The sequence below is a fragment of the Mirounga leonina genome, unplaced genomic scaffold (assembly GCF_011800145.1).
Source record: "Mirounga leonina isolate KUSES-001 unplaced genomic scaffold, KU_Mleo_1.0 Mir_176, whole genome shotgun sequence".
NCBI classification, from domain to species: domain Eukaryota; kingdom Metazoa; phylum Chordata; class Mammalia; order Carnivora; family Phocidae; genus Mirounga; species Mirounga leonina.
Window position 1 is genome coordinate 9,152,200 of NW_023270454.1, and position 14,979 is coordinate 9,167,178.

General features: G+C 47.0%; 2 protein-coding genes across 11 annotated transcripts in view; one reads left to right on the forward strand and one right to left on the reverse strand.

Annotated features, from left to right (window-relative positions):
- HMBOX1 (homeobox containing 1) overlaps positions 1 to 14,264 on the forward strand; it is a 213,475-nt gene extending 199,211 nt beyond the window's left edge. For 7 of the 10 annotated variants that reach the window (XM_035022645.1, XM_035022650.1, XM_035022647.1 and 4 more), the window contains one exon: positions 177 to 14,264. In XM_035022645.1, coding sequence (XP_034878536.1) covers positions 177 to 314 — 138 coding nt within the window. In that variant the 3' untranslated portion in view covers positions 315 to 14,264. The remainder of the gene's footprint in view (positions 1 to 176) is intronic. The other 3 variants (XM_035022653.1, XM_035022654.1, XM_035022655.1) reach the window with 1 other exon arrangement.
- The window catches only part of KIF13B (kinesin family member 13B), a 205,639-nt gene continuing 203,017 nt past the window's right edge, over positions 12,358 to 14,979 (reverse strand). The window contains exon 40 of the mRNA XM_035022644.1: positions 12,358 to 12,490. Coding sequence (XP_034878535.1) covers positions 12,393 to 12,490 — 98 coding nt within the window. The 3' untranslated portion in view covers positions 12,358 to 12,392. The remainder of the gene's footprint in view (positions 12,491 to 14,979) is intronic.

A 14,979-nucleotide genomic window follows, 5' to 3' on the forward strand; every position in this document is an offset into this window, starting at 1 on the left:
TATTTCCATTCAGTGTCTACTTAAATACATTTCACCTCTACTGTGTCATGAGCCCCTCCCCCACTGTTTCCTCCCACGAATGTTCTGCCTCGCCTTGCCCTCAGCATGCCTTTCTGTGAGTTGGAGAATTTTGCCAATCCACTAATAACATTTGTTTCTTATTTCTGCACATCTAGGATGACAGCACTAGCCATAGTGACCACCAAGACCCCATCTCATTAGCTGTGGAAATGGCAGCAGTCAACCACACTATCTTGGCATTGGCCCGACAAGGAGCCAACGAAATCAAGACAGAGGCCCTGGATGACGACTGATCAGGGAGGGTTGAACAGGAGAAGTTAACTTAGTTTAGACGTAGCACCTTAGCAGACTTTCCTCGGTCCTTAACATGTGTTCTTACAGTATAACTTGCAGTTTCTTGTATGTCAGTTAGCCGTTAGGGTCTTGTTCTGTGAAGATGGCATGGTGCCCTCAGCCTTTGCATATACTCTCTCAGTATTAATTCCCAGTAAATAATAACCAACCAACCAACCAAACTCCCTCTCCCAGCCCCCGAGGCTAGAAAATCTTGCTGCTCTGTCTTAGCATTCCACGAAAGTGCTTCCAGGTATTTAGATAGCCCTCAGTTCTCCAATATTAGGCTACATGTAAAACCTTGGGTACCTTTAGATTCCTGTAACACTAGTCTGTACCCTTTTCCTTCCCCAAGACTGATAGGATGCAAGCTGAGGTAGTGTGGCCCAGGATTGACAGACACCATTTGGGGAGTATCCGCAGAGTAAAAGGAACACTAGAATTCCCACTCAGCGTGGGAATCATTGATTTCCAGCTGCAATAAGCCGTGCCTCATAATAGTCACACTGTGGCTAGATTATACTTCTTTGGGTGCTGTGCTAAGAATGTGCATGGAAAAACTTGATCTCAGATTTTGGTTGATGTTAACATGCCTGACACAGACATCCTTTCCTCTCACAAGCTGTGTGACTTAGTAGATAAAATACTGCCTTCTGCCTTTGGGACCATGATTCAAACAAACAAAAAGACAAAAAACAAAAGTCATTAAAAAAAAAACAAAAAACAACCCAGCTTGAGAGCATTGGAAAAAAACATGAGCTGAATGTCTAATGGATGTTAAGTCCAGTTCTCAGAACCACTATACGTTGCGTGGCACAGGTATGTGCCTGCCCGGAAAAGTGCTGGAGGCATCGTGGAAGCTGCTCTGCCTCCTGTTGGTGTCCCTTTTCCCTGCTGCCAAAAAGTCAAGGATGGAGCTAAGGTCACAAATGAGTGAATGAACTTCCAGGCTTTGTATCCATTAACTGAAGCCCCCTCAATATGAGAGGTTGATAGAGGACTTTAGAGTGGGATTATGCTGGCTGACTATCAGAAATGCAAATACTTTCCTAAATAGGAGCAGAAAAAAGCAGGGGACAGTTGCCACTTATGTGGCGGGTCTTCGAGATACAACGTGATGTGACTGCTTTGGTGTTCTCTTTACTCTGTCCTTGTAGAGGTGTGAAAAGCTATATTGCTACAGGCAATTTATTTAATAATTGGAAGCCATATTGATAATGGATGTGGTAATATTTGTAAAGTTTAATCTACTTTAAGCGGCAGTAACTAATGGAATTTTTTTCCTTGATCACATATGTAGCACTTTTGTTACTTTTTAAAGATATTTATATTTGATAAATCTTTTTTTCATTTTGAGAACTCAAAATACCAAACAGTGAACTTGCGTTATAAAGTCACCCTGTGATCACCTTGTCATCTAGTAGCAAAATGATGAACTATTCATGCATCAAAGAAAATTACATCTGCTGGCCTTGTATGAAAATGATCTCTTGGCATCCCGATTAAATGACACACTGTCACTGTGGGGAAGAGGAAACCGCCTTCGATGTAGCAGCGTAGGGTGCGTCTGAAGGAGGCATGACTGCTGTATATTTTCTGCCTCATTCCATCTCCTTTCTACGCGTGGTGGAGCCTTGTTTAAAGGGGGATGTGGGGCTGCCTATTAAACAGGGCTTCTGTCTTGTCCATTACCTGAGAACGATTTCTAAGGTGGAAGGAAGGTGCCGTTTCCTTACCTCTTCACCCCTCCTCCCCCACCAAATGTATTCAGCCTAAAACCATTGAGAGAAAGACTGACCTTCTTTGTTTTTCCCTTCCTTGTTGGGGAGATATTAAATATCCACCAGTTTTTAGCTGATCTGACTCCACTTAAGGCACATGCTGACGAGGTCTTCTCCGTATCCGTTCATCCTGCTTAGGCCAGTGTGCGGAAGCCTTCGAGAGGGCACGAAGATGCCACCTTATATGGGTCTGTGATTTTAAAGAGCCGTGGGCAGGGACTGGGCCTGCTCTTGTTTGTGGATTTCAGGCAGATAATGTATATACTTCCAGCTTCCAAGAACTGAAGTAAAATGGGGTAGTCTTTTCTGTTTTACTGTATTACTTGAACCAACAAATTCAAGAGTAGCATTTGTTATTCTCAGGAATGATCCCCCTGCTCATTTTCTTTCTTGGTGTGTTTGACTTTTTATTTCAGTTAGGAGATTATGTTATCTCTCTTTCCTTTTATATTACGTAGAAGAAATATATTTTATCTTTCCATTTCGGTGGAATTTTGTCTGCTTAATCTCAGTTGACTCAGAAAGAAAAGAAGAGAGAAAACTATAGTGTCTGACAAGCCACATCCATGATTTATTGTAAGGAGATTATTATAATTGATAGCTTCTTTATGATGGGATTGCTAGTATCATTGGTTCTTGCTGGTCTTTTTAAAGAAACAGACTCAAACTGTTAAGACAGCTGCAGTTTCTAAAGAAATACACTGATTGCCAGAGAAGAGCTAAAAGGTTTCATTGTTTTAAGGCCTTAAGAAAGGAAAAAGCTTCAGAGAATAAAGGAGAGTCATATCTATGAAAGCAGCCCTGGGCCCTGTCTGGCAACCTGGAAAAAGTGAGAGAACATGTCTACCAGTGCAGGATAGCCTAGACTGGGTTCAGTGGGAACAGGAGGAAGGAATCTTTCATCCAGAATTCTTCTTTTAATTGCAGAAGACTGCTGGCCTGCTCCTAAGACGACCTGCTGCCTTACATACAACTTTTACTTTTTCACTAAGAGCAAAAATGTGGTTCTTTGGGGCCTAGATTTAAATCTACCATTGTTGGTTTGTTTTTTATTTTGGAGTTTGTTTGGTTTTTGTTTTTTTGTCACCAGGTTGAATTCTGTCTTGTCCAGGCTACCTTAGTTCTTATAATGGCATATGGAGTTGCCACTGTCTAATTTGTGATATCTTTGGATAGTGAATTTGTTTTCTTAAGCTTTTTCAGGTTTGGTAGTATTTAAACAGAAACCCTAAACTGCTCTCCTACTGAAGGGAAAAGAGCCAGGCTCTAAAAAAAATCACGTTCTGTGCTTTTTGGTTGTGATGTCCCTCCTTTCTTACTCCATACTGTACTTCCCTCAGGCCCCAGAAGTCTGTTTCAGGACTGCTTGTCCCTAGTGAGGAAGACTGAGGGTGGGGATGTGGAACCTTGTCAGCAGTTCTTATAACTTTTCTGTTATTTCTTTTTCTTTTTTAAAGACACTTTGATTGAATTACTGTAGTGAAATGGGTGAACTTCCTGCTCCTCTTACAACACAGCCTTACAAAGGGACCTTCGAAAGATGGACCATCCTAGTGGGATTTCTGCCTTGCTGTTGATAACCCTAATGTAGGATGAAGGGCAGGGAAGGCAGTACAGTATACTCTTAGCTGAGACCTTCTGGTGCCAGTCAGTACCAACCAGACATTTTGGGTTATTTCAGGTTTATTTCAGCAAAGTGTGTAATTTTGAGTACCCCTTAGGGCGATTTTCTTCACAGTCTCAATCCTTTAAAGTGGTTGATAAGTGTGGTCACCTTCCACCTACCTAGGGAATCTGTCCAGTTCCCGCACACTGTCTTTGGGGGGACAGCCCCGCCCCCCACATTCTCCTGTTATTCCTTCACAGGAAGAAAGTTCCTGGAACAGGAAGACCCCTTTAAGATACCTTCGGCTCTAGCTCAGTAGAGGTGACCACCTAAAAAGATGTGAGTGAGGAAGCAGCTCATCACTCCTGAAGTGCTCAAATCCAATGCCCCAGTCCCTGGTAGATTTAGGATGGCAGGCAGTCTGGTGACCAGCACTACTGCTGGGGCCAGATATCCACAGAGATTTTTTACCTCAAGGGGACAACTCATGAGGAGCTCATTCATACACTTGTTTCAGTTCTCCCTGTTTGGCCTTTGTCTTTACAAACTTCCCTCCTGGATTCCAACCATCAGGCACCAGATGTAAATAGACTCATTTCATCAGGAATCTCCAGCCACTTCATCTCCCTCTGTGAACAGCTCCTCTTCCATTTGCCTCTGGTCTCCAGTACTAAGGCCTCATCTTGAGCTGACATCTTTGCTGGGATTTATCTTCCACGGTAGGCAGAGTAGGTGGGTGTGGGCCATCTCTTCACACAAGCACTCCTTCCTGTCTTGCAGGCCATCTTTTTGACCAGCTACATAATTCCACTGACCAGCTGCATTATTTCTGCCCATAACAGTGGAAATAATCCCTTCTTCATACACGTCCTCCCACCCCTGTCCTAAAAATGTGAACTTCCAAGTCCTTACTCTCTTGGTCTTAAGAAGGGTTTGGGTAGAAGCAGTCTTCCCATTTAACTTGTGGCTCTGCCTTTTAAAATTGCTTTTTGTCTTTTCTTGTACAGAGAACAACCAGAGTATTTTATCCCCAATGAGTCTCAACAGATTCTTAGGCAATAATTTTTCTTGTTATTGATGATCTTGTGCTCAGTAGCACTCTACACTGAATAGTCCTGACCCTTCACATTGTGCGTTGGTTTTCTGTGTTAATCTCTGTCTGTGTTTAATTCTTCGGTCAGAGTGGTGATGGATTTTGTCATTTTTGTTGTTGTGATTATTAGTAATGTTTTACTACTGTATTCATTGGGGCTTTGAGACCAGCCAAATCCATTTATAGCTTTACTGAGCCAGATTTGTTTGTCAAGATTTCCCAAGTGAAAGTTGGGCGTACTGACCAGCTCTGCTGGTGGCGTCTGTGTGGGGCACAGGGGTGGGGTGGGGGATGCACTGGGGCAGGGGTGGGAATTACACATTTGAAACATTCCTTTTTGTGTGCTAAGTAGCAAGGATGTTTACTCAGGATTCTGGGATCAGTTGTCAGCCATACTGCATTTGGCTAACTGAGCTGCATGCCCTGAAAACCCTCTTCCTGTTTCTTAATTTCCGGAATGTCTAATTTACATAACTTCGTGACACCTAAGTTTTCCAGTTTGAAGGTATTGCACCATAATGAGAACACGAGGTTTTCCCAGGGAGGCAACTATGACTGGCCAGGTAATCCTATAAGGATTTCCCTGACCGTAGCCTGTTGTCAAGGCAGAGGCCTTCTTTTCCAGCTCCCCCGTCTCCTTCATTATATGCTCTTCTTTTCAAAAGAGGACTATCACTTACGAGGAAAGATTTCTTTACCACTCTCAGGAGAACTACCCTACTGAGGTGGTGGGAAAGGCTTCTTAAATACATCAAGCCTATAAGTCCCTTTTCTGATTACAGAAATTCCTATCACAAACAGGTTATGTTCAGAAAAGCTGTTCTTAATTCTCTTTACTTATAAGTTAAAAGTGATAAGCTACTGCTTTTGCCAACTTAAAGGATGGTTGACTCGCTTACTCTGAAGTGCAACTTTGTTCCTACCCATGGACGTTCAAAAGCTGGAAGTTCATAAACTGTGAGGTTTCTGCATCAGCTTCATTATTCTTTCTTGGTGGATATGAGAAGCAGCAGCGAAGAGAAAGCTAACGATCTGAGAAATCCCATTTCCTGTAACATTAGTTTTCCTTTGTAATTAAGAGGGGAGTAGATATGGTGGAGAAGAGAGGGAAACTCTGGCTGCACCAAAAGATCTTACACCATGTTCTTACCATCACCCAAGGACCTTGAGGATGTAATAGATGACATGGGTAACAAATATGCAGATCACTGGACTTCTTCTTTAGCATGCTTCACATGACACTTGGGGCCAAGCAGTGAGCAGAGCTAAATCAAGTCAGTTCCATTCAAGTGAAGTCTAACTAGCATTTTACACCACTGACTACTAACCACCCACATTCCACGCCCGTTAGCTCATTAGCCAGCGCGGCGCCCCAACAGCAAACAAGGATGCACTGCAGGAGGCTTCGCCTTGCTCTCCTGACGTCCTTTTTCTTGGCAAGTTTGGGGACTGATGTGGACAGCAGTGCTGTGCTCTCCCATGGGTGTCTGAGCCCCATGGTGCAGTGGCGTGGGGCAGCTGGCGAGAGTGTGTGGTCCACGAGGGCTGCCCGACGCCGACCCGAGGAGGGCGTGTGCTCGCAGCTCGGCTCCCAGTTCAGACATCTCCGGGAGCCGCTCCCTTAACTCCATTTGCATTTTCTCTTTTAATGAAAGTGGCTCTGTACATCCGTAATTAACTCTCAAATTCACATTGGTGTGCTGTGATCAAATGAAGGTTTGCCTGAATCCTTTCAAATTGTAACCATGGTAATTGAGGGGGGTGGCACCGAATGAATATATAAAAATATAATGACAATTGTTCTGAATGACTGAGTGTCCTCCTGACATGTAATTAGCTGTTTTAGCAAGATGTAGATTGGCATGGTCATAATTAAAAGGATTTCTGTCCTTTATGTGATTGGAAATGGCAGAGCTCCCATTCCCTGTTCCCTTTTAGCACTAATGCTCCCAAGAACATTTGGAACAGCAACTCAGTAAACTAAAATAATGACATGGTGTTCATGTCCTCTCCTCAGTGAAAGAGAAGGATTTGGAGTTATTTCAGTTTCAAAATGGAAGCCTTTGCTACCCTCTCTCACATCCAGTTTCAACCTGCTCCACCTTTGGCCGGAAGTACGGTCAGAATCCCAACATGAGTCAACCCCTGAAAGGCCTCCACCACTCTGCCTGACTTGCTAGCCGGCTACCATACTGTGCACCTAACTTGAGGACATTGACTGCTTAAGAAGCTCCCCGGGGTTTTAATTCTTACCCGGCTTACTTGCTATTTCCATTGTCCTCACCATCAGAAAGTATCGAGTGGGAATGTACACATCTTCCTCATTGGATCATATGATGTTCGGCTGACATGACACAAACACATATGGGCTGTGAACAGTTCTGGGGCATAACTGGAGTGCTGATCCTCGCAGTGTCCTGAGGTTACTGGATGCACCCCACTGGTGCCCCCACACCGCTCTTCCACGGCAACCACCAACTTCCTTGTATCGGCAGCCTTTTCTTAGCCAGGGTTTTCTCCGTTGTTCTGCTGAGTCGGTGGGATTGTCGTCGCCCTAGCCCTTCCAAGTCCATGTTCTCTTTCTCTCCCTTCCACTATTCCTCCTTTTTCTTCATCCACCTTGTCCCACCCACTGAGCATCGGGTGGTCTGGACGCCTTACGCAGTCTCCTGCCCAGGATGTCTGCTCTTCTCCCCGCCGAGGCCTCCCACTGGACCGGACCTGCTGCGTCTTGATCTAGCCTTTCTCTAGAACATGCTTTTGGTTTTTTCCCATCACTTGCAGGAGTCTTCATTCAGTTATATCAAGAGTCAGTCTACGCAAATAGCAGCACCCAGCATAGTGCCAAGTGGCCCCTCCAGCTGCTTCATTCCCGTGTGGCTCCCAGCTGTGCTCATGAGCCTGGCCCATGAGTCCTTTCTTCCTTCAGTGCTGACGCCCCAGGATTGGTTAGTAACCACTGAGAGAATGCAGCTCTTGCTTTTGTTCATATTTTGCTGCTCACCCTCCTGCAGACCTTTACCCCTGTCCATGCATCAGAGGGGGCCCTAACCAAATGCTAAACTTCAGTCTGATGAAAATGCTGACATAGGCTGCATCTCTATAACTGTTCTCTCCCCCTGTACACACACACACACACACACACACACACACACACCCCTACCTAGCTACCTACACACACACACACACACACAGAATTTGGGAAAGGGTTCTGCCTTGGGTCCTTTATTCTGGTTCCCCTCAAAAATACCTCCAAATATATAGCAGTTGGGCTAAATCAGGAAAAATGCCAGTAAAAATTCTTACTCAGTGCTTCTCTTTCTATATGATCTAAAAGGGACTTTCAGCCCCACCCCCAGCAAGCCTGCTTTCACGACACATGTGCTGTCCTTGAGACTTTTCTGTGGGATCCTGTCAGTCTTCTGACAGTTGGAATGATCGTGGATTTATGACCGCAAAGAGCAGAATATCCCATCCCTTATTTTCCCAGCTGCTGGAAGATAACTATCTTCATTACAGTTGAGAATCTGTCTTAAGATTTGCAATTCTGAGAACTGACTAGGTGAGTATAATTCTGTGATTTGTGAGACGTGCATTAAAACGGCCAGCAGAACATTCTGATTATCTGCTTACATTCAAAGAAAATAGAATTATCACTGCAGTTAAAACCTTCTAACACAATCTACTATTTTAGGGATCAAAGTATTAGATGTGCTGCTTAAGGAATGGTGCTACTGAAAAAGAACTGGAGTTGGCAAGACATCTCCCTCCCCAGGTGTTTCCAGAGGCCACTTCAGTGATTCAAAACACCCTACACCATAAATGCCGGTACCACCAGCAGCCCCCACTAAAAAGAAAAAACCAAAAAAGAAAGCCAAGTCACCAAAATCCATAAAAACATAGGTAGTACTTACCAATGAAATACATATTTTTTGGAAGAAAACGCCAGAAGTTGCTCTTACAAGAAAACGGAGTAAAGACGTCATTCTAAATCATGCAGCAAGAGACATTCAGACCTCCTGAAGCATTCAAAGCTCATGATAATAGCCGCTGACATTTACTGAGCATGTACTGTGTGCCAGGCACTGTGCTGAGTGTTCTGCCTCATTTATTCTTGAAGATTCATGGACTGCGCACCTTAATGGAGAAGAGTGAAATCGCCGGTTGCTTCTTTCATCTTAGTAGGATGTTCATTGGAGAATGGACCACAGAGTCTGCCTGGCATTGCTCTGAATGAAACCACTGCATTTAACCTGTTTCGTTTTCCCACACGACCATGCTGGAGAATTCCCAATGCTGTCCTCTCTCTGGGCCCTTCATTCCCTCTGACACTGAACTAGTGTTACCGTGATGCTCTAGACACGAGAGCCTCCCTTCCCCTTGGTCTTTCTCCTTGCTTAGTGACGGTGATAGAAACGTAGCGTGACCTCAGGGAGGCTCCGCAGCTGTGATGTAAAACCTCTTGTTTGAAGCATCCTGTCTCCAGAAGGCAAATGTGAGTTCCTGCCTCTTTGGGGGAAGAAACAGTAGGGCTGTCTCATCTGTTTTGAGAAGTAGAATTTACTAGCACTTCCAGTTAGTTGAGGCAGAGAATGTTAAAAATGCCACACACTTCCTCTTTTCTCTCTATTTTAGCTCTTTGAGCATCTTCATAGTGCCTGTTACTGTTAGGCATCCTGCTTCTGCACAGAAGTGTTTAGCTAAGCCATTCCAGCTCATTCTGCTGTCACGTCCGTCACAGTCATGAGAGGCAGTGGGCCTGAGCCAGTAGGAGGTTCTGGGACTCTGGTATTCGTGTCTGCCCTGCATGGAGACAGGTGCAGATTTGGGCTCAGCATAAGAACTTTCTAATCACAGTCCAGCACAGGGGCGAGCTGCCTCGGGGTTCAGGTGGCAGCTCAGTGACTACTGTCAGGGGCACCAACTCCAAGCTGACCTGAGGACAGGACTGAAATTCCATGTTTCTCTCCCCCTCGCTTCTCCAGCTCTTTTCCTCTTGCAAATAAGTGGTTCTCAGGGGCTGGCTGTCCCTCTCTCTTCTCATCCACTCTGTCATGTCCTAGGCATCCTTGAAGCCCAAGAGAGTGGAATCCGCCCCGGAGGAAGGCCCCAGTTGGAGTGGCCCCGTGAGCGGATTCACCAGGTTGACTACTTGGGACTGGTGGCCCCTGTCATAGGTACCTTGTTTCATTATCTGGCTAATGGGGTTATTTGATTATCTATTCCTCCCACCAAAAAAAAAAGAAAGAAAACCCACCCTAATGTGAAGGGAACAAGGTATGTGTGCCTTCCGTTTAGCTGTTGATCCAGATCTGGCATGACTGGTGGCAGTTGGGTGCCCCTGAAATTTTGGAATGGAAACATTAACTCTGTCCTTGGAAAGCGCACGTGACTCTTAACCAACCAGTACGCATAGCAGAGATGAGTCACAAGATTTGTGTTGCCTTTATAACTTTTCCAGCTTCCCATCCCTTCCAGGTCACGCTGAAATTCTAGTCTTGTTTTCTGGCTTCCTTTAAGCCCAGAAACCGCTCCCCTTTTGTTGCTTTACTGAAACTAAGAGCCCAGCATAAACTTATGAGGGTCATTTTTCCACTTCATCATTCGTTGAAGCTATTAAACTGGAAACAAAATGACATTAGTTCTGTATTAATGTAAACAGCAGCCGCTCTAGCGATCCTACACTCAACTCTTGTTTGTATGCCAGAGTCCTAGGCCGGGTAGGCAGTGCATACATTAGTAGAGCGGACTGAACGAAGGTGAGAGCTCAGCCGTGGGCTCCTTTCAAGAGCATTATTGTTAGTGATTTGCCTTGAAAACCACATTTCAATATGTTGGAGTCAGTGAGCCCCTTAATCCTGCATCTCTGAAAATGGGCACCACGAAACCAAAACCAAAGTTCTTGTGGGCAGGGGTGGGGGGTAGGGAGCTTCTCCCTTCAAGCATCGGCATCTCTGGCAAGGCTTTTCTTTACTGTTCACTGGTTTTGCCAGAACACTCCTTTAGAAAGGGCCTCTTCTTTTCCTAGCAGTTTTTCTCACGCGGACAACAGAAAGCAGGCCCGTGCAGTCCTGTGAGTCTAGAGCAGGATGTCCCGACTTCCCACACACCTGCTCTCCCCCGTCCGTTCGCCCTGGTCTGCAGAAACAGGAAAGAGAAAAGCCCTTGCTGGGCCCAGCCCTGTTTTCTTCACATTCACCCAGGCTGCAAGGTGGGACATTCCCCTGCCAGAAGATACCAAGAACATCCTAGTTGCCTCCCCTGGAAGAGCCCACAGCCTTCTCTGATTCCCCCTGGGCTCCGCTCCCTCCCTTCCACCACCATAGTCACTGTTGGGTATGCAGTACCTTCCAAGGATACATTTCTAGTTACGTTTTTTAAGTGCCTAAGCAAGTTACAGACCTCTGGGACCTGCCAGAGAGTCGGCCTGTGCCCTGCCCCCATCCCTTCCCCACCCTGCACTTAGCCCCCAGGGGCGGGCGCAGATAGCTGCCCCTCTCCAGGGTCCCTGGCGTTCTGCAGGCAGAAAAACTACAAGGGCAAGCTTGTGGGCAGGGCGACATCGTCATTGCCCCATCAGGCTGGCTTTGTCACTCTTTCCTGTGCTGCTTTTTAGGGATGTCTCTGTTGATGCGGTTCCAGTCTCGGTTCATCGAGAATGTTAAGGAGCCCGCTTCGCGAGGTCTACAGCTACTGAGTGGGGGAGATAGATAGGGGAGAGCAAGACAGCCGCAGAGCAGAAGTCAGTCTTTTGTCCGCAGCTGGAAAGTGCATCCAGATCCAAGAGGGCAAAGAGTCAGATAATCATAGTTAAAAACACAATGATTCATTTGCCATCATTAATCATTGGAACCCTGGCTGCCTCCCCCTGTCCTCTCTTCCTAGATTTGAGGGGTCAGGGTGTCTGCTCACAAGGGCTCAGAAGGGCCATCATCGCTGGGGGTGAAGCAAGATCAAAAGTGTGTCTTTGAAAATGAGTGTGAGGTTATTTGTTTGCTTCTTTTTTAAAGTAATTGAAGTCTGACCTAAATTCGGGGCCTTTATTAAATGTGGTGGGTGTACGACGGATTATTTTGTGACTGCACTCTGTTCACATCACGGCACTAAGCAGCGCTCAGATGATTTGTTGGTGCATTAGAAAGTTTCTGCAAGATGGACAAATCCATACCCAGGCACTTTATTTTCATTAATAATCCAGCGTTTTTTGTTCAGACAATGTAATAACCCAAATGGTGGGCATTCACATTTAACAGGTATGGGCAGATTTGCCCGAGGAATTCTTTGGATGTGGATAGACAAGGGAGGCGGGTTGATGAAAGTGATCCCGTGGGAGGCCACTGCCGTGGTGATGACGGTGCTGACGAGAGGGAGGCTGCCGCGGAGCACGTCACACCAACCCGGAGTCGGCCGTGTGCTGCAGCTCGGTCCTGCGGACGCTGGTGTCGACGGCTTCCCCGGGGGCTTGTCGGTTGCCCCCGAGGCGCGCGCGGGGCTGCAGCCGCGCAGGGGACAGCGGTGCAGTGCGGCACCAGGCGCAGGAGGCCCGCCTGCTTCTCCATTAACCGGACCCGCGCACTGCTGGGACTCGTTCCGTTGCGGAACCGCGTGCAGCGCTGTCTGCCTGTCCAGGGCAGGGGTGGGAACGAGCTGGCGCAGCTGGTTATAAAATAGAAAGTGAGTTTGACAGTCATAATCTGATTAGATACCATGGACCAGATGCCTTGGGACTGCCTCAGAGTCTTTAGCGTCCACCAAATACTCGAGTATCTGCGACGGGCTGTGTGGGGTCCCCCCAGATGGGTGTGGGGGCAGAGCGCCCTTTCCCTGCCTTGGCCGTCGTGTGTCTTAGTCTTTGTGTTTCCCTTTGGCGTCTCCTGGTCTCTGTCCCCCATCTTGTGCACCATGTGTCCCTGAGGGGAGTCGCACCTGTGTCTGAGTCTGCTGTAAGGTGTTCAGTCTACCTCAAGGGGTCATCATGGTCAACTCTGTCCCATAGCAATCCTCTGACATCGCCACACACACTGGAATGTATATCTGCCCCTGGCCCTGCCTTCCCTGTCAGTAACCTCCTGACCCCATCTTTCCTGTAATCACCACAAACTCCTAGTGCAAATTGGATGCTGCTTTAAATGTGAAAACAATTGTTCAAAAGCTATAAAACCTGAATGAAAGCTAAAGCTGAATTTATAAGCCTTGTTGCATATGAGCCAAAAGTGCAAAAAGCTCTATATAATGAACTAACCTGCCACTCGTATAAATATAAATATATATAAATATATTAAAATCAGACTGTTCTACAAAATTGTGTATTTGTATTTTTGTGTACGTACAATTTTCTGCTAAGCAGAAGGAGGATGTAGTATAGGATGCTGTGAGAAGAGATTTGGTTTAATCCTATTTCTTTGTTACTTATTTTTGTTAACATCAGATGCCTGTCTTTGTCTTATATGTGTATGACACTGTTTGGAAAGCTGCAGTATCTCTCTTCCTTAGGTCCAGAGTCCATTAGAGAATGAAATTTGGGGTTTAGAGAGTTGTCCAGGCCACCAAACATGCAGAAGTGGACAGAGCTTGGCCCTCTCCTGCCCAGGAGCTGCTCGCGGTCCTGAGGCAGCAGTGAGGCAGGGCACTGGCCTCTGGGAAGCAGACTCCCACTTCCAGAAAGCAACTTCCAAAACAAAAGATTGTCAGATCTCCCTGACAGAAGACTCCACCGGGTCCCTCAGGAGGAGATGCAGGACCTCTCAGTTCTGGGCCAGAAGTCTGCCCAGAAGGTAGCAAGGGGCTCTGCCTGGCTCTAGTGCCCCGCTCACTGGCCGTCCCCGGGCTCTGTGTCCCTCTGCCTTTTTCAGACCAGGTTACCAAAATGCCTCCCCTCTGCTGAGCTGCTGGCGCTTCATCACCCAGACCTGCAGCCCCAGTTCCCTGGAGCATCTCAGAACCCACTTTCCCGGTGCTAACACACAAGAGGGGGGTAAAGTGGCTGCCAGTAAAGGCCAGAAACCAACCATCTGAGAGGCCAGGCCGGAAGACAAGCTCTGTGCGCCCAGGGCGGTCGCCTTTCCCCGGGGAAGGCGTCGGGCGCCCCGCCCGGGGCCCCACCCCCGCCGCCCGCCCACCTCTCAGCCCCACGGCAGTCCCTCTTGGCGTGAACCTTGTCTAGGGAGAGCGATACTGCACCTTCACCTGTGGGACTCATATTTATAACAATGTGTAATGACTGTAGCAAAAAGCCCTTGTTTCTAGATGTAAATGGTCAAAGAAACAAGTGCTCTATTGTATTGATTAAAATAGTTCAAATGAGTCCTGTATCATTGTATCTCCTATTCTGGATTAGTGCCTTTTGGACAGTAGACTGTTCTGTAATTAAAATGTAGTATACTGCTTTTTTGTACAGTTTTGTTTTAATAAAACTTTTTTTTAATTTGTGTTTATTTTAGTATTGTACCTATTAGAGAATAAAACGTATAACTGAACAAAGCCTGGCCGGGATTTCTTTGGGTAAGGACGGTCATTTGGGAAGGGCCCCGACACTAACGGGGCGGGAGGGGCGGGGGTGCGGCGGTGTTCCCTTTCGGACGTCAGTGCCTTTGCTTAAAAAAAAAAAAAAAAAAAAAAAGCGATTGGTGGCCATCCGAGGGCGCCTGGACAGGGCTGAGGTGACATCAAACACCGCCTGGTTGAGAGGGAATGCCACCTGCTCACGAAAGCCCCTGAGTCTGTCCGCCTCCGACCGAACTGCCTTCTCTGGGCGTGTCCCACCCGGAAGCGGCCGGGCCTTCCGCGGGCTGTCCCGCCCCGTGGCGCCCTCAAGCAGGCCCCAGCCTCCCTCCCCCCCAGCTGCCCCCCCACCCCAGAACCACTGCGGTCCTAGCGGCTTCTCCACCGCGGGGACCGCGGCCTTGTCCTTCCTCGTGCCGAGCCGTGACATTCCACACACCTTCCCTCTCCCACTGCAGGCCACATGCCAAGCACCTCGTTTTCTTAAAAGAGCCATCTTTCCCGGGGCTTCTTCACCTTGAGCAGTGGAAAAATGGAATCAAAGAAAGCGTTGTGTTTCGTTGTGTTTCTTTAAAGACATCCAGTGGTTGGGGTCAGATCCTTACGCAGGACTCAAGGACAGAGTGCCCGAGCCCCCTCTCACC